Source organism: Abrus precatorius, unplaced genomic scaffold (genome assembly GCF_003935025.1).
Source record: "Abrus precatorius isolate BTA unplaced genomic scaffold, Abrus_2018 Scaffold5, whole genome shotgun sequence".
In the NCBI taxonomy this organism is placed as follows: Eukaryota; Viridiplantae; Streptophyta; class Magnoliopsida; order Fabales; family Fabaceae; genus Abrus; species Abrus precatorius.
The window spans coordinates 12,904,074-12,921,672 of record NW_020874395.1 but is presented as its reverse complement, the minus strand read 5'-3'; the positions used below and the strand labels follow the sequence as shown (position 1 = coordinate 12,921,672).

Here is a 17,599-nt window from a genome sequence, read left to right as displayed (position 1 = left end):
CAATTCTGGACTAAATTGTCAATGAAAAAGCATTTTAAAGTTCAATTTTTAATATTAGAGACATATCTCATAGTCATACAATAATTCTCATGAAGTTATAAGATATAAAGGACTAGGAACAATTAAATTGGTTAGCATCTTTATCTTTGAAAAAAATTGAAATGTAAAATACTCTATTCAGCAAAAATGCTATTTAGTTTTGTTTCTTCTGTCTTCTATTCATAACCAAATGATTTAAAATTCAAAAATAAAAAGTGAAATATTTTTTCAAAAATGCTAACAATGAGATTCTTTCTATACCGTTTATTACCCAGTAATCACAAGCAGTGTATTTCATTTAATATAAAAAACAATACAAAAATAAAAATGTTGAATTTTGAGTAAATTAATTAATTAAAGATTAAAGCATTTGAAATTTTAAAAACTTTCTGCTTGCCAAAAAATGTTGCCCAGTTTTATTTCTCCTCTTTTTCCTATACTCTTCACCAAATAATAATAATAATAATAATTTGAAAATTAAAACTAAAAATAAATAAATAAATAAATAATATGGCAGTGGTCGAGGGTTTTTCTAGCACATTTTGGCGGAAAAGCCTGAGCAAGGTCTCTCTGTTACTGATTGCTAAACCCTTTCTTATATTATACACACTTCTCGAAACCCATCGTTTCTCTGTGCCCTAGCGCCCCTTCCGCCACCGCCAGCCACCGTTGCCATCGCCATCGATCGAACATTCTCCGCCCAACTTCAGGTAACTACCATTCTCCTTTCTGATCTGTTACCACTCGAGCCGTCATTCACTGCATCGCCACCCTCCCAGTGCACCTAGGGTTTTTCATTTTTTTTTCCTTTGGATTTATTGTTAATATCTTCGTTCTGCGCGTTTTCTTCATTCGGAAAAAGCTTGAATCTAGCGCGTTTTGTTTGAGCAAAACTGTTTTGTTGCAGTGTTTGAGTTTAAATAACTTGCTTCTGTTTGAAAAATGTGAATTGAAACTCTAATTTTCGTCAGCATCTTCAGGAGCAACTTCTCTGTTACTGGATTTAGTTTTTGCGTGTGAAGAAATCTCGGAATATTTTGAATCCAAGAAATCATGCACGCGCCAGTTCTAGTTCTCAGTAAGTTCTTTGCTCGAGTTTCTTCTTTTTCTTCTTCATTTTTAATTGATCACAATTTTTTTCTTTTGTTTATTTTTCGCTTTTTATTGAATTTAAATGGTTTCCTATTCGGTTTGTGTTCTTCAATTTTATTTTGCAGAGGACTCTTTGAAACGAGAGTCTGGAACCAAGGTACACCATGCCAATATTCAGGCGTCGAAGGTAAACACATTACAAATTACCAACTAACTAGCAACTACTAGTGTTCATTTGGTGTTTCTAACCTACTATGTTTGATGACTGTCAGGCTGTTGCTGACATAATCCGTACAACGTTGGGGCCCAGGTCCATGCTAAAAATGCTTCTTGATGCTGCGGGAGGTTAGTGTTTTCATTTTGTACGACTTGTTGCGACTCTTTTTAGTTTGGTGAGAAGGGTGTACATAGTTTTTAAGCTAAGACACAAATATTTGTTTTCACCTTTAGTAAGATGATTCTTTTTATAATTATTTTTTTTCTAATGGATGATGTGTCTACCATGAAGGCTCTGTTGTGCAGATTGTGTTTCTAAGTATTTATTGAGGCCCATTACTTTTCCTTGTAAATTATCAGGAATTGTGGTTACTAATGATGGAAATGCTATCTTACGTGAATTAGACCTTGCTCATCCAGCTGCAAAGGTATATGTCACTTTTGCTTCACTTCATTGATATTGTTTTGTCATGCATTATACATACTACTGTATACTGCTCTGCAGACCATGTCTTTTGAAAGCATTACCTTTTGTGAATTTCAGAGGTTTAGTTTCTCTTTGTTATGAAACTTTCTAATTCTGTTCTCATGTTCGATGTATACAGTCTATGATTGAATTAAGTCGCACCCAAGACGAAGAAGTAGGAGATGGAACAACATCTGTCATCATTCTTGGTATGTTTCTGCATGATTTAATAACAAATTCTTGATTTTTTTTGTATTGTATACTGAATGGAGGATCAGATCTTTTGTTGAGTTACTTGGCAGCATGTTGTCTTCTTGCCATTTTCAATATCTTGCATTTTGAGTGCAGCTGGTGAGATGCTCCACGTAGCCGAAGCATTCATTGACAAAAACTATCACCCTACAGTTATTTGCCGAGGTAACTTAATAGTGTTAGTCAGTGGTTCTTTCCAAAAAGGGTATAAATTGTATATAATGATTGTGACACTTTTATAATCTGCAGCATATAACAAAGCTTTAGAGGATGCTATTGCTGTTCTTGACAAAATTGCAATGTCTATTGATGCTCAGGATCGTAAGTTTCAATACTGGTTTAGTTCGTCTTTATGTTAAGACTAAAAAATTACTTCCTCTCGGCTCTCAGTAATAGGCTGAAGTCTACAGTGTGCTGAACCTTTTCAGTTCTGTAGACTATACTCCTATTGTTTGTGGAACCAGTGCCCTATTGGAACTGAGTTTAGTGTTGAATCTCCTAGTAATTTATAGTAACTGAGTAATGTGCAGAAACAATACATGATTGCTCCATTTAATTACTGCTTGACAAATAATCTTAATGCTATTATGAATCAAACTGCAGGAGCTACAATGCTGGGGCTAGTAAAAAGCTGCATAGGTACCAAATTCACAGGTCAATTTGGTGATTTAATTGCTGTGAGTATCCTTTTTCTCTTGTGCCAGGTTTTTAATTGATATTCTTTGTTCTTTTATGTTATTGCTTCGCTGTATGTTTTTTCTAGCATTTCATAAAATCCTTCTACTACCCAAAGTCAAGATGTGGATCAGGTTCTAGATTGTGCATATAACTTACCAAAATGTGGTTGTGTACTATGGGAGAAATGAAAAATCAGCAGGCCAGAATTAGTAGTAGGGGTGGTTATCTGGTAGGACAGCTTTGTAGCAGTTATTTATTTATGTGTTGTAGTTAAAGGAAGGGTGTGTCTGATATGTATGGTGTGTTGTTCTGTTGTCGAAGGCTGAGAAATGTTTTATCATAGGGGAGCCTTGGCTACTAGTAGGGAAATTTGTCTACCGGACATGAGTATTTGTGTACTCTGTTGAAGTTAATAAAGTTTCTGTTTTAAACCCTACCATCCTACGTAAAGGAGACCTAGTCTTTGGAGTGTTACTGATGGGGATGGTGTCTGACGGCTAAATATAGTGATGTTAGCTGTCATCTATGCTGTAGTTTTTTACAAAAGCATGAGGAGTTATTTTGATAAGTACAATTTGGGTGTTCATGATGCATGACGTGTCTGGCATTCAGACAAATGTGTTTATGTTTTATGCATAAATTAGATGGACCACTGGAATTAGGTGATTCATCTATGAATTTATCACACTAATATATCTTCTCCTTTAAAATTTCATGGATAAGCAAATAGCTTCATAATAATCTCATTTTATTTTAGCTCTTGGTCTTCAGTTTTGTTGTTTTCTGTTTTGAGTGAACAGGATTAGAACCTGATGATGCTACTTGACTGTTGGTAATTTGTTTTAGCCATTTGAAATTGCATAGCATTCTAGATCCATTGAATTATGTATCATATATTCTACCTTGGCTACTTCCAGGATTTAGCTATTGATGCTACTACAACAGTAGGTGTTGACATTGGCCAAGGTTTGAGAGATGTAGATATAAAAAATTATATCAAGGTTGAGAAGGTTCCTGGTGGGCAGCTGGAGGATTCAAGTGTTCTCAACGGAGTTATGATAAACAAAGATGTGGTTGCCCCAGGCAAAATGAGGAGAAAGATTGTTAACCCACGTATCATTCTTCTTGATTGTCCCCTTGAGTATAAAAAGGGTGAGAACCAGACAAATGCCGAACTGCTCAAAGAAGAAGACTGGAGTCTATTGTTGAAGATGGAAGAAGAATACATTGAGGAACTCTGTATGCAGATTTTGAAGTTTAAACCGGACTTAGTAGTTACAGAGAAGGGTCTGAGTGATTTGGCTTGCCATTATCTGAGCAAGCATGGTGTAAGTGCAATCAGGAGGCTGAGGAAAACTGATAATAACAGAATCGCTAAGGCATGCGGTGCTGTTATTGTGAACAGACCAGATGAATTGCAGGAGTCTGATGTTGGTACTGGTGCTGGGTTATTTGAGGTTAAGAAAATTGGAGACGAGTACTTTGCATTTATTGTCGATTGCAAAGACCCCAAGGCTTGTACTGTACTATTAAGGGGTGCTAGTAAAGATCTCTTAAATGAAGTTGAAAGAAACCTACAGGTAAGCTATTGACTTGTTTCTAAGGATCAATAGGTTGATCATACTGCTTTCTGAAATTTGTTTTTTTGACAGGATGCCATGTCTGTTGCAAGGAACATAATAAAAAATCCGAAGCTTGTTCCTGGGGGTGGTGCCACAGAGTTGACAGTGTCAGCTGCCTTGAAACAAAAGAGTTCATCCATTGAGGGCATAGAGAAGGTGAGTGTAGTTTCTATGAACCTGTGGATATCAATTCATATTTGGTGGATTCTAGTACTGTCACCTGTCTGGAGTAGCTAGCAGTTTACACTTGGTCTCACTTAGTATTCTTGTGGCTGACAGTGGCCTTACGAAGCTGCTGCCATCGCTTTTGAAGCTATACCACGAACTCTGGCACAAAATTGTGGTGTAAATGTCATCCGGACCATGACTGCACTACAAGGAAAAGTAAGAATAGTTTGCTATTACTTATTGTGTTCAGTCCTTTTTCCAAAGTCTTATCGTGTTTAATGTTGTGTTCTTGAAAATAATAGCACGCAAATGGAGAAAATGCATGGATTGGTATAGATGGAAATACTGGTGTAATCACTGACATGAAGGAGCGGAAGGTACTCTACTTTCATTCTATTCTGTTAAAGATGCATATTGTAAATGGTTCCAGAAATGGCAATTGCTATTTAGCCAACCGTAGTCACATTAGAATTCGAACTAACATTTTTCAGTTATTACCAAACGAGGCAACATGGTGAAGATAATCTGTGTTCATTTCATTGGAGGAATAGTCGTCCACCTTATATTCCATGTGCCCATTACTGACAACCCTCCCCCCGGCCCCTTCTGAAATTATCCTTTGTCTTTTTTTTCAATTTATTTGTACTTACCGTCTTGATAAAGCATATTTGCAGCAACCGGACAAATAAAATGTTTTGTTCTAATGTGATGCTAGATCTGGGATGCCTACAATGTGAAGGCACAAACGTTTAAGACTGCCATTGAAGCTGCTTGCATGCTTCTGAGGATTGATGATATAGTGAGTGGGATCAAGAAGAAGCAAGCCCCTGGAGCAGGCGCAGGTCCTTCAAAACCAAAGGTTGAGACTGAGGCAGATGCTGACAGTGAGCAAATCCTTCCTGACTGAAAATTTAGTTCAACTGACATTGCTTTTTGACAGAGTTGAAGAAGTGTGCTAGGGTCCTTGGGTCTGTTTTAATCTTATCGTTATTCTTAGAAGCTTTGGGTCCTTGATTGAGCTGTTGTTTTGTGCCTTGTACCGTTTGCCAGAGCGAATTGTGAACTTTGATGTTACGACTGGCGTATGCTTTATTGAGTGCTCTTGATCCATTATTTTGAGAAGCTATTCTGGCATTTCATGCTATAATGTTTGATATCGTTTTTCTACATTTTCATCAGATATTATTTGTTTTATTTGAATTATTAATTGAATGAAGTGGTAGTAACTATTGATATATCATTTATCATGAAATTTGCTCGTGTAACTGTTAAATTTATCTGAAATCGATACTATAAAATTGGAAGGTTCGAGTCTTTAAATTTACTTTTAAGTATTTAAAAGTGATAAACTTTTATTCAAAAAAAGTCTTAAAATTATAAAATTATATAATCTTTTAAAAATAAAAAATTACTACTCAGTTTGTTGAACTCATACTTCAGGGCTGATGTAACATTTTCCTTAAATAACAACTCATTTATCTTAGTACCATAAAGATATCTAATGTTCATATTTGTTAAATTAAACGTAGGCAGTAAAAAACATTAATAGGGTGATTTCTTGGAATGATGTCAGTGCTAGAGCTCCAGTTGGATGCTTTTTGTGCTAGTTTCACTTTGTCCAATCAATCGAAATTAATTACTAAAATTAGGTATGTATTAACGAGTATAATAGCATGGTAAAACTAAAGTCTTTTGACAAGTATAAGGATTTAAAGTAACGTCTTTCTTAACCAACGAAAAGGGATATATTAAAAAAGAAATATGCTAGATGTCATAAAAGTTAATGTGAATTTTGTATAAATGTTTGGAAAAACCCAAATTTATTGTACAAGTAAAAACTTATTCCAACTTAAAATAAGTACATATTAGCTGCTCGAAATTTACTTAAAAAAAGTCTTCTTGTCTATGAATGACAGTGTAAAATATTGTGCAAGGTCAAAGGATTTAGGAGTGTAATATGTCGACATAAAAAAGGAGCGCTTATCAAGTCGATGAAGAAAAACGAGTGTCACCACAGGAACCTCCAATTCACACGAAGACATCTAGTACATCAAGGGCGGAACGCATAAGCATTCACTAAGAAATATTATACGATATCAAACTTAATGAAAAGTACAAAATCCATTTTTGGAATGCAAATATGTAAGTTCACACCGCACAATATTAACTATCACCAGAACTTAATAAGATCTTAACAACGAGCAGTGCAATATCTTCTTTTGCCCAAAACAAACACTATTACCACATTTCAGACATAGCTATCGATGAGAGATTTCCTCATCTCATCCACAATGGCACTAGGCTGAGCTTCTCTCAGCTTGAAAACACTCTCAATTACAGAAAGCTCTGTTGCTGTGGTGTCTGAACCACAAAATGCCGTCCAATCATTAACTGTCATTCCAGCAGCTATTACTTCACTGCCCCGGTTTACGGTACCAGCCACCAAAGGAACCTGAAGAAGTGTAGAAAGTTCATCCAAGTCTTCTATGGAAGTATGAGGGTGGACCTGCATCAAGTGAATGGTCAAAAGATAGTATAGACGCCCAAATTATGCATTTCAAAGAAAATTTATTTTACTCACCAAACCACCTCTGTTGGATAAGGCACAGTAACTACCAACAAGAATATTACCAGCAATCGTCTGCCTGAAAACTTCTACTCCAAGAACATCTGCAATCATCTCCTCAGTCTCCTGAACAAAAACATCAAATTGAATACTAGGAGCAAGGCACAATTCACATACCAGAAAACCTTGCAACGTAAATTTTGCATTTCATTTCCAAGAAATTACAGTTTATCAAAAATTTAAGGTGATCAGATTCAGAATTACAAGAGAATGTACGGGATAATTTGTCCATCTCCTTATTCAAGGTCCATCCTTTAACATTAAAATGTAAGTCTCTCATCAATTCAATTTCCAATCTTAGACATGAATAACAGATTAGTACAGGAAAGAAAATCTATAATCTACAATAAGACAATACCCTGTCAAGATCAGTGTGAGTGAGGGCCACATGATCATTACACGCTATACAATTTCCCAGTGCAGATAATCTTTCTTCTATTCGCTGAACAACAACTTGATCAGGTAGACTGTTTCTCAAATGTTGAAGTTCTACAGCAATAATCAAGGAAATAAGATCAAGTACCATGAGTCAGTATATCATAACTGGTATGGAATTATATACCACCAACAAAAATAATATGCAAGATACAAAACGGAAAAACAATACTGTTGTAATTCAGAAAGGAAACCCTCATATCATAGAGAATTAGTAACAACCGAGACATACAAGAGCTGATCAAAACCCAGCAATTTTTTTTTTAAAAAATGCTGAAAGGCTTAGAGATTAGTGTTGATAAAGATTATAGGCTTGCCAACAAATGAACATATTTCAGAATCTTTATTATATTGGCTATTTGGATAGCCACAAGACAACCATCAACCACTCCCTGTCTATGATTAGGTAATTAAACCAGTAGACATGTTTGATAACTTTCAATCACAATTATACAGTAGTGATATTGTTTAATATTTTTATGGATACAAGCATTTATTCATCTTAGCTGTGCTAAGCTAACTGTAATCAGAATCATCAATCAAATGCAAAGTAATGGTTTGACATTTTATTCACACAATGTATAGAGTGAATTTTTGCTTTGGGGAGAATGGAACTTACAAAGATGTTTTCACAGGCCATAGCATGATACTAAATAGCATTCCAAAATACAAAGAATCTAAAACATATAACAAAAACAGGAATCACCTTGGTCTGTGGTGGTGTGGGGCAAGAGAAGCCCATTCTTGTTTCCTGGAAATCAATGTAAAGGTAAATTCATTTGGTACAAACAAATGATAATGAATAATAGAGCCATCTTAATCCATGATATTGACTAATAATATTCCTTGAGAAACCAAGAGATCAAATGAAGGTAAGAGGAACTTTACCAGCACAAAGACGACCAATAATACGAGTACCACCAATGGATGTCTTGACCACAGGGATAACATCCGTTAACTCAGCTTCAAATACACTGTATCAAGCGACATATTGACATAATTCACTTATAGAACTGTCATAGCAATTTCAAATAACTTGAAACCAAATACAAATGTAATGACTTAAATTCATCTAGGAATTTTTTAATAGTCTAAAAAAATGAAAACCTGTAGAAGCTTTCAGAACCACCAATGGCAACCAAACAATAGGCATTGGTGAGTTTAGAGAAGACTCCAACTTCACAAGAATTTTCAAACTGAAGTCCTGCAGGAATCCATATTCAATCAATATATTCAGTTAAAAAGTAAACAAGGATTTCGACCAAAGAATAACTAATAGGTATATTACACAACATATATGAACAACATCACTAAAAAGAGCAAATAAAACAATATAAGAAACATATGCGTCTCACTTACTAGTTGCCATGATTGAGAATGACAAAAATCTTTGACCCAAGTAATCAAATTGAAGATGCTACAGAAAGAGTTCTGATCAGAAAAACAAAATAAAGGACCCATGTTTCATAAGGAAATAAATACATACAGTGTTAACAATATTTACCTAATATCTAATAATTCATAACTCTCACTTACTCAATCTGTGGGTCACAGATCTTCACCTTAGACTCACTAAAATTTGGCACAAAGAGGTCAAAGTTGTTCAAACCAACACTCCCGGGACAGTCTAAGACTACAGAGTCACATATTAAGTAACTGAAACTAATAATAACCAAATTTGAATAGGAAAATAGATAAAGAGCAATGGTATCTCCATTAGAAACTTGATCATTAAAAAATGTCATACGTTTCTTTAGCAAAGTCCATGCTGAAATATACAATCCAACAACTCCCAGCAACCAATCCCCATTTGGCCATCTGAATTACACTAACATAAAAAGTTTCATTTTGAAATGCATCTTTATCTTAAATACATGAAATACAAGAAGATTTAGTTTTGGTTCACTTTCAATTCCGTAAAACATAACTCAAAATATTATTTAATAAAAAGTTGATTAACTGAGAATTCTCAAAACCAACAGGTTCTAAAAGTGCCTCAGATCCAAAAAGAATATCATCTTTGACAACCGTCTTATTTGAATATTGAAAAATAAAATAAAATCGCACCTTCCATAGAGCACTTAAAACAAAATCATCCGTAAATAAAAAAGTAAACAAACTGTTACAAAGATGCACTTGGTATATTAATCCCCAAACCCCGAACTTAAAATGTGCCACTAGTATGTGAAAAAAGGATTAATGTGGTTTGTGTTGACAATAAAAGCCCACGACTAGTTACACAATAAAGATAATAAAATTACATTAAAATCAAAACCCAAAAATCCCAAATAATCCATAACCTAATTTGGGTTTGGGGTGTCGGTTTCAAGTTCAGCACGAAGGGAGAGTTGGTTGTGGAATCATGAAGGGGAGAATACCTGGTGCGGCGTAAAAGGGTGGAAAGTCACGGCGGAGGCAGTGGCGGCGACGGAGGAGAAGTTGCCGGAGATGAAAATAGGGACTGAGAGGCAGAGAGAAAAATTAGGGTATTGTCTTTTGTACTACTTTGTACCGTGGGCTGCACGATTCATATTTTATTATTTACATTTATTTTAAATTTATGAATAAACAAAATTTAGGTTACAAAATTAACTTTTTTCTATAAGAGATAAAGATAATTGGTTTAAACAAGGTATTGGTGGTCTCTCAAAAACATTATGTCTTTTTTATTTTAATTTGTATTCAATTTTAGTCTCTAAATTTTTTTTTAAAAAAAGTAATTAGAATTAAATTTGTGTTTTTATAACATACAAAGAGTAAAATAAATAATTTTTTTAAAAAATTCAAATTAAAAGGTATGAAATTTTAAAGAAATTAATAACTTATTTAAGCTAAAACATTTTAAAGAATTAAAAATGCATGGTTTTTTAAATTATTTCATTTATAAAAAAAAAATCCAATTTATGTAAGGAGGATAAGATAACTTCATGTTTTAGTTTACCAATTAAATCAAATCTTTGAATAAAGTTTTAGATTATTTAAATTGTTTTAATTTTCTATTTTATGATTTTATTAATTATAAATTTAAATATATTAGTTTAAAATATTAACAAATAAAATAATAATAATATTTTTGCTAAAAATATATTAATAATATTAACATTATATATTAAAGAAAACATTTTTATTTTTTCATCATAAAGTTTTTTAGCAAAAATCAATTATCTTTTTTAAAATTAAATTTTTGTTTTGGTTAGAGTTAGTATTTTAAGTATTTGAAGTATTAAAAATCTTACATTAATTCTAAATTTATATTCACATTTAAGTATTTTAGTATCTATTCTTAAATACTAAGTGCCATACAGAAAGATTGATATGGCATATACAACATCATTTTAAATAAGTGGAGTAGTAAATATGAAATTTTTTCTTATGAAGAATTCTAAAATTTAGCTTCAAATCAATTTATCCAAATGCTTCAGAGGTATTTAAGGAACTAGAGGATAGAATGTGAATTAAGCAAATTAATACAGTAGAAACTTCTATTAGTTGTCTCTCATGTCTTCTTCCTTAACAATATCTATTAGATGAAGAAGTTCAAATGGAGTAGCAACTTGGTCGAGCACCCTACAACCTTTCGAAGCATTTGAAGCTTCTTGATCAACAAGTACTTATTGAGGTACTTCTCTTAAAATGATCCTGATTTCTTTTGGATCAAAGTGATGATAAAATAGTCCTAAATCCAGTCACTTTGACAAGAGGAATAACATTCATACCATGTCCTTCAATAAAGTCTTCAAATACTTCAATCACGTCCAACTTGTCTATAACTTTATCTATTGAGAATTCTCAAAACAAACAGTCAGGAGACCAAATTAATTTAAAAAATGCAGAGGATAGAATGAGAATTTGACAAATTGATTTGGGAGAAAATTTTAAGGTTCTTTGTCAGAGAAAGGAAATTTTTTTCACATTTACTACTCCACTTATTCAAAATAACATTATATTTGTTATATCAGTATTCTCTTATAGCATTTAATGTGGCATGTTAATATTCAGTTACCCTCTATTAATGTTATGAGTTTATGAACTAAAATGCTCGTGAAAGTTAGGGATTAATGTAAAATTTTTAATATTTCAAAAATTAATACCTAATTCTGATAAGTGTATAAAATAAGTGATTTGAGATGGTGACTTAAATATTTTTTTATGTTGAAAGTTGGATTATTTTGCTAAATTCCCTTCAAACTTAGAACATTTACAAATACATATATATATTTTTGAAATGAATGCAATTTTATGGTTTTAAGCTCTTTTTGATCTATTTTTGTAGTTAGAATCACAGAAGAAACATTTGAAGAAAATTAGAAAAAGACAGAGGAAGAGTAATTGAAGCATGAAGATTGCAGAAAAATCAGCTTCTAGAGGTTTCTCGCTGTAGTGAGACATTCTTGCTGTAGCGAGATACTTTTGGGTCGTTGTAGCGATAATCCTAATTGTAGCGAAAGACAACCAAAATGACCTAATTTCTATCTCAGTTTCTCGCTACAACGACAATACCTCGCTGTAGCGAGAGAAGCTCGAACAGACCAGTATAAAAAGCAATTTTTATGTTCAAGTGGGGAGACACTATTCTAAAACCAGTTATAGAGGTCCAAAAAGGCGCAAGGCAAAGAAATTGAGTAGGAATACTTGGTTTTTAATGTTTTATCTCTTTTGTATCTCCATTTTTGTTGATTTGGTTGCCATGAGCAACTAAATCTTGTATGGGATTAGATGTAAATCTTCAAACCTGATGTATTCTTAATAATCTATATAAATAGAGTTGTTTCTTTTTCATTTCTAATGATTTGGTGATCTCAATCTGTTTCAACGGTTGAATCTAGTTATTTAACGATTTTTGGAGTTCAAATATGAGTTGTATTTAGGAAGATATTATTTAGATCTATATTTGATTAAGATTACTCAATAACTGGTTGCTCTAGGAATAAATTTTAAGTTGTTGATTGCTTTTAAATTCTGATTTTAATGTTGGATAGTTTATTAACTGTTTGAGAAATCAACATTTGAGAAATTATCTTAGAAATATATTTTCGAGGAATTGAAATATATGATTTGTCTTATTTTGCATCACATTCATTGGAAATGATCGCTATATTTATTACTGGAATATAGAGGAGGAGATAGATAAAATTCAATCTCAGCTTTAAACTTGAATTTCACCATATTTTACTGTAGTGCTTTACATTTTAATTGTTGTTTAATGTTACATGAAAATCATTCACCAATTCTATTGTATATAAGCTCAATTAATTTGTATCTTATTAATTAATATATTTGAATTGCTCTCTAAGGACGATATCCCGATACTCTACTGATTATTACTTGCAACAGACTCGGTACACTTGTCATGTTTGAAGGAAAAAAATCAACAAATACTAACTATTTTAAGGACTAAAGTAAAGATTTAGTTATTTTAAAGACTAAAATAAAAGTTTAGTCATAAAGTTAAATTATAATTTAATAATAACTCATGAACGATAAATGAAGTAAGTAGAAAAAAATAATAGAGTGAAAATAGAATATAAATAAGGTAGAAAATATTAGATATTTTGATTTTAATTAATGAAAATAAAAAAAAATTATTTTACTTATTTAAATAAATAAGTAAAAGTGTGAAAATTAATTTAATTATATTAAAAAGTATTTTTTATCATAATACTTTTTAATAAAAAAACAATTTGTTAATATTATATGAATATTTTAAAAATAAAAATAAAATTATTTTGAAAGAACCCCCCTACTTTCCCTTGTATCGTCCCTTCCGTCTCACCTAAAAAAAATTTCCTACTCCTAAATTTCTAAACATCTAAACACATTCCACTTTTTCAATTCTCTATATTTTCTTTCATCTACTAACTCTTTCTGCTCATCCAAACGCGTCGTTGCTTTGTTTGAATGTTAGATGAAATAGAGAACAAAAAACTAAGAGAGAAAGAAATAAAAGGGCAAAAAAATAAAGTAAAATAGGGTAGAAAAATATTAGATATTTAGATGGGTTAAAATAAGAAGGAAAGAAATCATAAAAATTCTTTTTCATGAGTTAAAAAAAAAGTGTGAAAAAAATAATTGAATTGTATTAAAAGTATTTATAAAAAATTGTTTTTAAATTATATTTTTTGATAAAAAAAAATTTATTTTGTATATAGTTTTAATATTTCTCAAAATAAACTCCCCATTCACAGTTCATTTCTTTAGATTTTGATAAATTATTATATTTTTCTTGATAATTTTTTAATTTTATATAATTTTAATATTTAAAAAAAATTCCTGAAAACTAGCCAATTCCCCTCTCCCTGTGTACGGTTCCTTTCTTTAGATTTTGAGTTTTTTATTTTTTGGAAGTGGGACTCACAGTAAAACCTCCCTCCATGCAATCAAACAAGGAATGCTTTTGTCTTAGATTTACTTCCTTTCCCTTCCAATATCTGTCATCTAAAAAAAGTGAATTTTTTTTTACTCATTTTAAGTTACAAAAGTTAAATTTTCATGTTTGATATGAATAATTCTAAAAATGATTTCTAAAAAACTAACATTTTCATTAATGCTTTCTATTTAAATTTTAAAAGAATATTTTTATGGGAGAGGAAAAAATCTAAGATTTTGATTTAAAATAAAATGTTTTATAGAATATAAAAATATAATTATATTCTTTAGCTGTGTTTGAGAAATAAATTTAAAAGAAACAAGAAGACTTATTATATAGTATAAATTTTTATCTTGAGATTTTTTAAACATGTAAGTGATTTTTTATAAACCCTCTTAAATTCATCTTTACAAGGATTTTTTTTTATTAACTCTTATTCTCTTTTTCTTTTCCTCTTCCCTTATTCTTGGAACCTTTCACTTTTTTCTCTTTCTAAAATTTTAAACAAAGCTTTAACATTCTTAAATTTAAACCTAATTTATGTTATCTCTTTATTTTATTATCATTTATTCAAACTCATTAAAATTAAATCATTTAATTAAATAATATAATAGTCCATATAACTTATAAACTAACTCTTATAAAAGTTAATTTAGTGTGATAGTTATTAAGCAAACAATTGAATTAGTAAAAATTTATTTAAATTTTAAAATTTCTCACTTTTCTTTTTATCACAATAATTTTTATCTTTTTTTCTCAACCAAAAGAAAAAAAGATTAAGTTAAAGAAAAAGAAGAAAAAAAAAAAACAAAGTCTTCAAGATTTATGAAAAGTTCTTAAACATAACATCAAGTAAGCTTTTTTAACTCTTTTTATGTGAGAATTATTAAATTAAAGATCTTTAATTTTTTGAATTGCAAACTTAGAAGAAAATTACAAACACTATTCTGAAAAACAAGATAAGAACACATGCAATCTCGATGTATGACTTTCCTCCAATCAATTTGATAATTATATTGAGTCAACCAACAAGAGAGGAAAAAAAGTGTCATTTGATATATGAGTTTTTCTTTTTAGAATTTATATAGAAAAGCATCTTCTTATTGTAATTGAAGGTAAAATAAATAATAAAAAAAAAAGAGAACATGGTGAGCATTTTCAAAGCATGAAATTGTTGGTGATCATGCATGAAACATTGGTGAAATTAAGAAACATGAATAAAAAATCACATGTTGGAATCATTTGTTGATAGATTTGCATTGAAGGAGAAAAAGAAATGGATAATGGTTAAGAATTTAAAAGAGAAGATAGACGTTGAGTTCTTTTATAATTGTTAGTTTTAAATGATATTCTTCATAATTAATTACAATTTTCTCAATCAAAATAATGTGCCTCATCTCATGAGTATAAAAGAGATTAACTTAATTTTATAGTCACTAAATACAAAAGTCATTAGAATATCTAACACACATTTTTAATAAATTTTTAATTATGAGATAAAATTTATTAAAAATATAAAAAATTATTAAATCAATAGCACGAAAAGGTAAAAGTTTTATAATTTTTTTAAAAAAGTAACAATAATTAAAAGTGTGTTAAAAAACTTTTAAGTTAGTCTTTTTCATTTCTCTTAATAGATAAGGTATGTTATTGAGAGAATTTTTTATTTTTTAATAAGTTATTTATTTATCTTTTTAAATTAATGCATCTAATTCTGAAATATTTTTTATTTACAAATAGTTAATAGTTTTTTTTAACACAAGAGAAAGAAGAAAAAAGAAAAAGAAATAAGTAATAATGTTAATATATATTGAATATTTTACATTTTTTATCTTTCTATTCCTGTCTCCTCACATTATTTCTTTAATCACTACTCTCTTTTATTAATTTCTCTTTTTCTTTCAAAGTGCATACATTCTCTCCATATGAGTTTGAAAAGTGAAAATAAATTAAAAAAAAAAAAGTAATCCTTACAGCACTTTTGTTTAAATAATTTATCTTTTTTTTATCCTTTCACTCGTATATTGTATAATTTTTTGTATTATCTTATTATTTTTTATAATAAAAATCTGAAGTTATAATAACATTATTCTAAATTAAACCATATGTAATGATAAAACTAAAATAAAATTAAACCATATCTTCCGAACGAGGTAAAGTGTACACTTACCCCGCTCACAGGTGTTAGTATGTAACGTGATATAATTGTTTACAAATTTGATTTTATAAAATTAATAAAATGTTTCGTTTTTTCAATAAAATATTTTTTTTACTGATTTTATATTTTTATGAGATCTTAAGTATAACTAAATTTTACAGATACTTTAAAGTTCAAGTAAATTTTTAAATTAAAAAATAAAAGAGAATAATAAATATTTTTATTTCAAAATTACTTTACATAATATATAAATTTTAAATAGTGTTAATATTATGTTATTTGACCATTGAATCGATGAAATTTAATATTTATAAAAAAATATTAAGTAGAATTTTGTTTACATTTAAGTTATTTTAATAATTTTATCATCAGTAAATTTATTTACAATATAATTTTTTTTATTAATTTATTTATTAAAATATAATTAAATATCATCATTTATTTAAATTATTACTAATTAATTAATTAATTTTTATTTAATATCAAATAAATATTAATAATTAAATACTATTTTTAAAAGAATTAATGTAAAATTGAGGAAAAAATATTGAAAGCCTACTTCTCATACGTTGAATACTTTTTATATCATTTCATAAGATAGCTTTTAAAAGTTAAAATTATTTTTACTTTTTTCTCGTAATACAACTCTACTATCTAATATATGAGAAAAATAGATAAACTATAAGTGTGTATTATCAAAAGCGTACGTGCTATAGCTTTTATAAATGAAAGCTTATAGTTAGAGGTGTAAGGTAAAATTTGTTATACAACTAAATATGTTGTTTAACAAAAACAAAACAAAAAAAATATGTTAAATGATTTAAAAAATAATAATATAATATTAAAATTAAATATAACTTATTTTATTTATTTTTGTATTTTTAATCATTTAACTGAATAATTTATTATTAATTATTTATTTATTTATTTATTTTCAACTAATTAATCAAATAATTTAATATTTGTTTATTTTAAACTTCTAAATAAGTTATAAACTTGTGTTATTCACTACATTCTTGAACTTAACTTAAGATGTCACAATACAATCTAAATAAGCGTTTATTTTAGTAATTTTTTTTATATAAAAACTTAATTATATCATAAATTTAATCATAAAATTATTTTAAAATAGACTAAAAAGAAATTATTATGCTGAATTAAATTGAAAAAATTATTGAAATAATATATATATATATATATATATATATATATAAAGTTTTTTTAAAGCTCTTCCAAAATTTTCTTAATCTTATAAAAATTATCATTTGCAATAAATAAATAAATCAGTCTATAAAATATTTTTTTAAAACGGAAATTAACTACCTTAATTTTTCATTGATTCTTTTCAATCAATATAGCACGGTTAATGTATCCTTTATTTGCAGTCTGCATACTAATCCAACAGCCCAATATACAATGCCAGTTAAAAAGTCTTTAATATTGATAGTTTGCTGCATAGAAAAATTATAAATTACGTAAA

The 17,599-nt window shown here is 29.4% G+C and overlaps 2 protein-coding genes across 4 annotated transcripts; one reads left to right on the top strand and one right to left on the bottom strand.

Annotated features, from left to right (window-relative positions):
* Positions 1-571: 571 nt before the first annotated feature.
* LOC113867088 (T-complex protein 1 subunit gamma) lies at positions 572-5,771 on the top strand. Of its 2 annotated transcripts, none has more exons than XM_027502078.1 (14): positions 572-749; positions 1,011-1,117; positions 1,257-1,318; positions 1,404-1,476; positions 1,708-1,775; positions 1,953-2,022; positions 2,162-2,230; positions 2,315-2,386; positions 2,669-2,742; positions 3,661-4,323; positions 4,396-4,521; positions 4,645-4,749; positions 4,836-4,910; positions 5,249-5,771. In XM_027502078.1, exons 2-14 carry the CDS (start codon positions 1,093-1,095, stop codon positions 5,438-5,440), a joined length of 1,674 nt encoding a protein of 557 aa, XP_027357879.1. In that variant the 5' UTR covers positions 572-749; positions 1,011-1,092; the 3' UTR covers positions 5,441-5,771. The 2 variants fall into 2 exon arrangements, with proteins under 2 accessions (XP_027357879.1, XP_027357878.1); XM_027502077.1 differs by having other exon boundaries at positions 1,020-1,117; positions 5,249-5,769.
* A 534-nt stretch (positions 5,772-6,305) lies between these two features.
* Positions 6,306-10,115, bottom strand: LOC113867095 (eukaryotic translation initiation factor 6-2). Of its 2 annotated transcripts, none has more exons than XM_027502090.1 (8): positions 9,973-10,115; positions 8,954-9,011; positions 8,702-8,798; positions 8,483-8,568; positions 8,301-8,345; positions 7,518-7,648; positions 7,115-7,225; positions 6,306-7,039 (listed from the first exon to the last, which is right to left on the bottom strand). In XM_027502090.1, exons 2-8 carry the CDS (start codon positions 8,961-8,963, stop codon positions 6,782-6,784), a joined length of 738 nt encoding a protein of 245 aa, XP_027357891.1. In that variant the 5' UTR covers positions 8,964-9,011; positions 9,973-10,115; the 3' UTR covers positions 6,306-6,781. The 2 variants fall into 2 exon arrangements, with proteins under 2 accessions (XP_027357891.1, XP_027357892.1); XM_027502091.1 differs by having other exon boundaries at positions 6,615-7,039; positions 8,954-9,025; positions 9,973-10,063.
* Between the last annotated feature and the right edge of the window lie 7,484 nt (positions 10,116-17,599).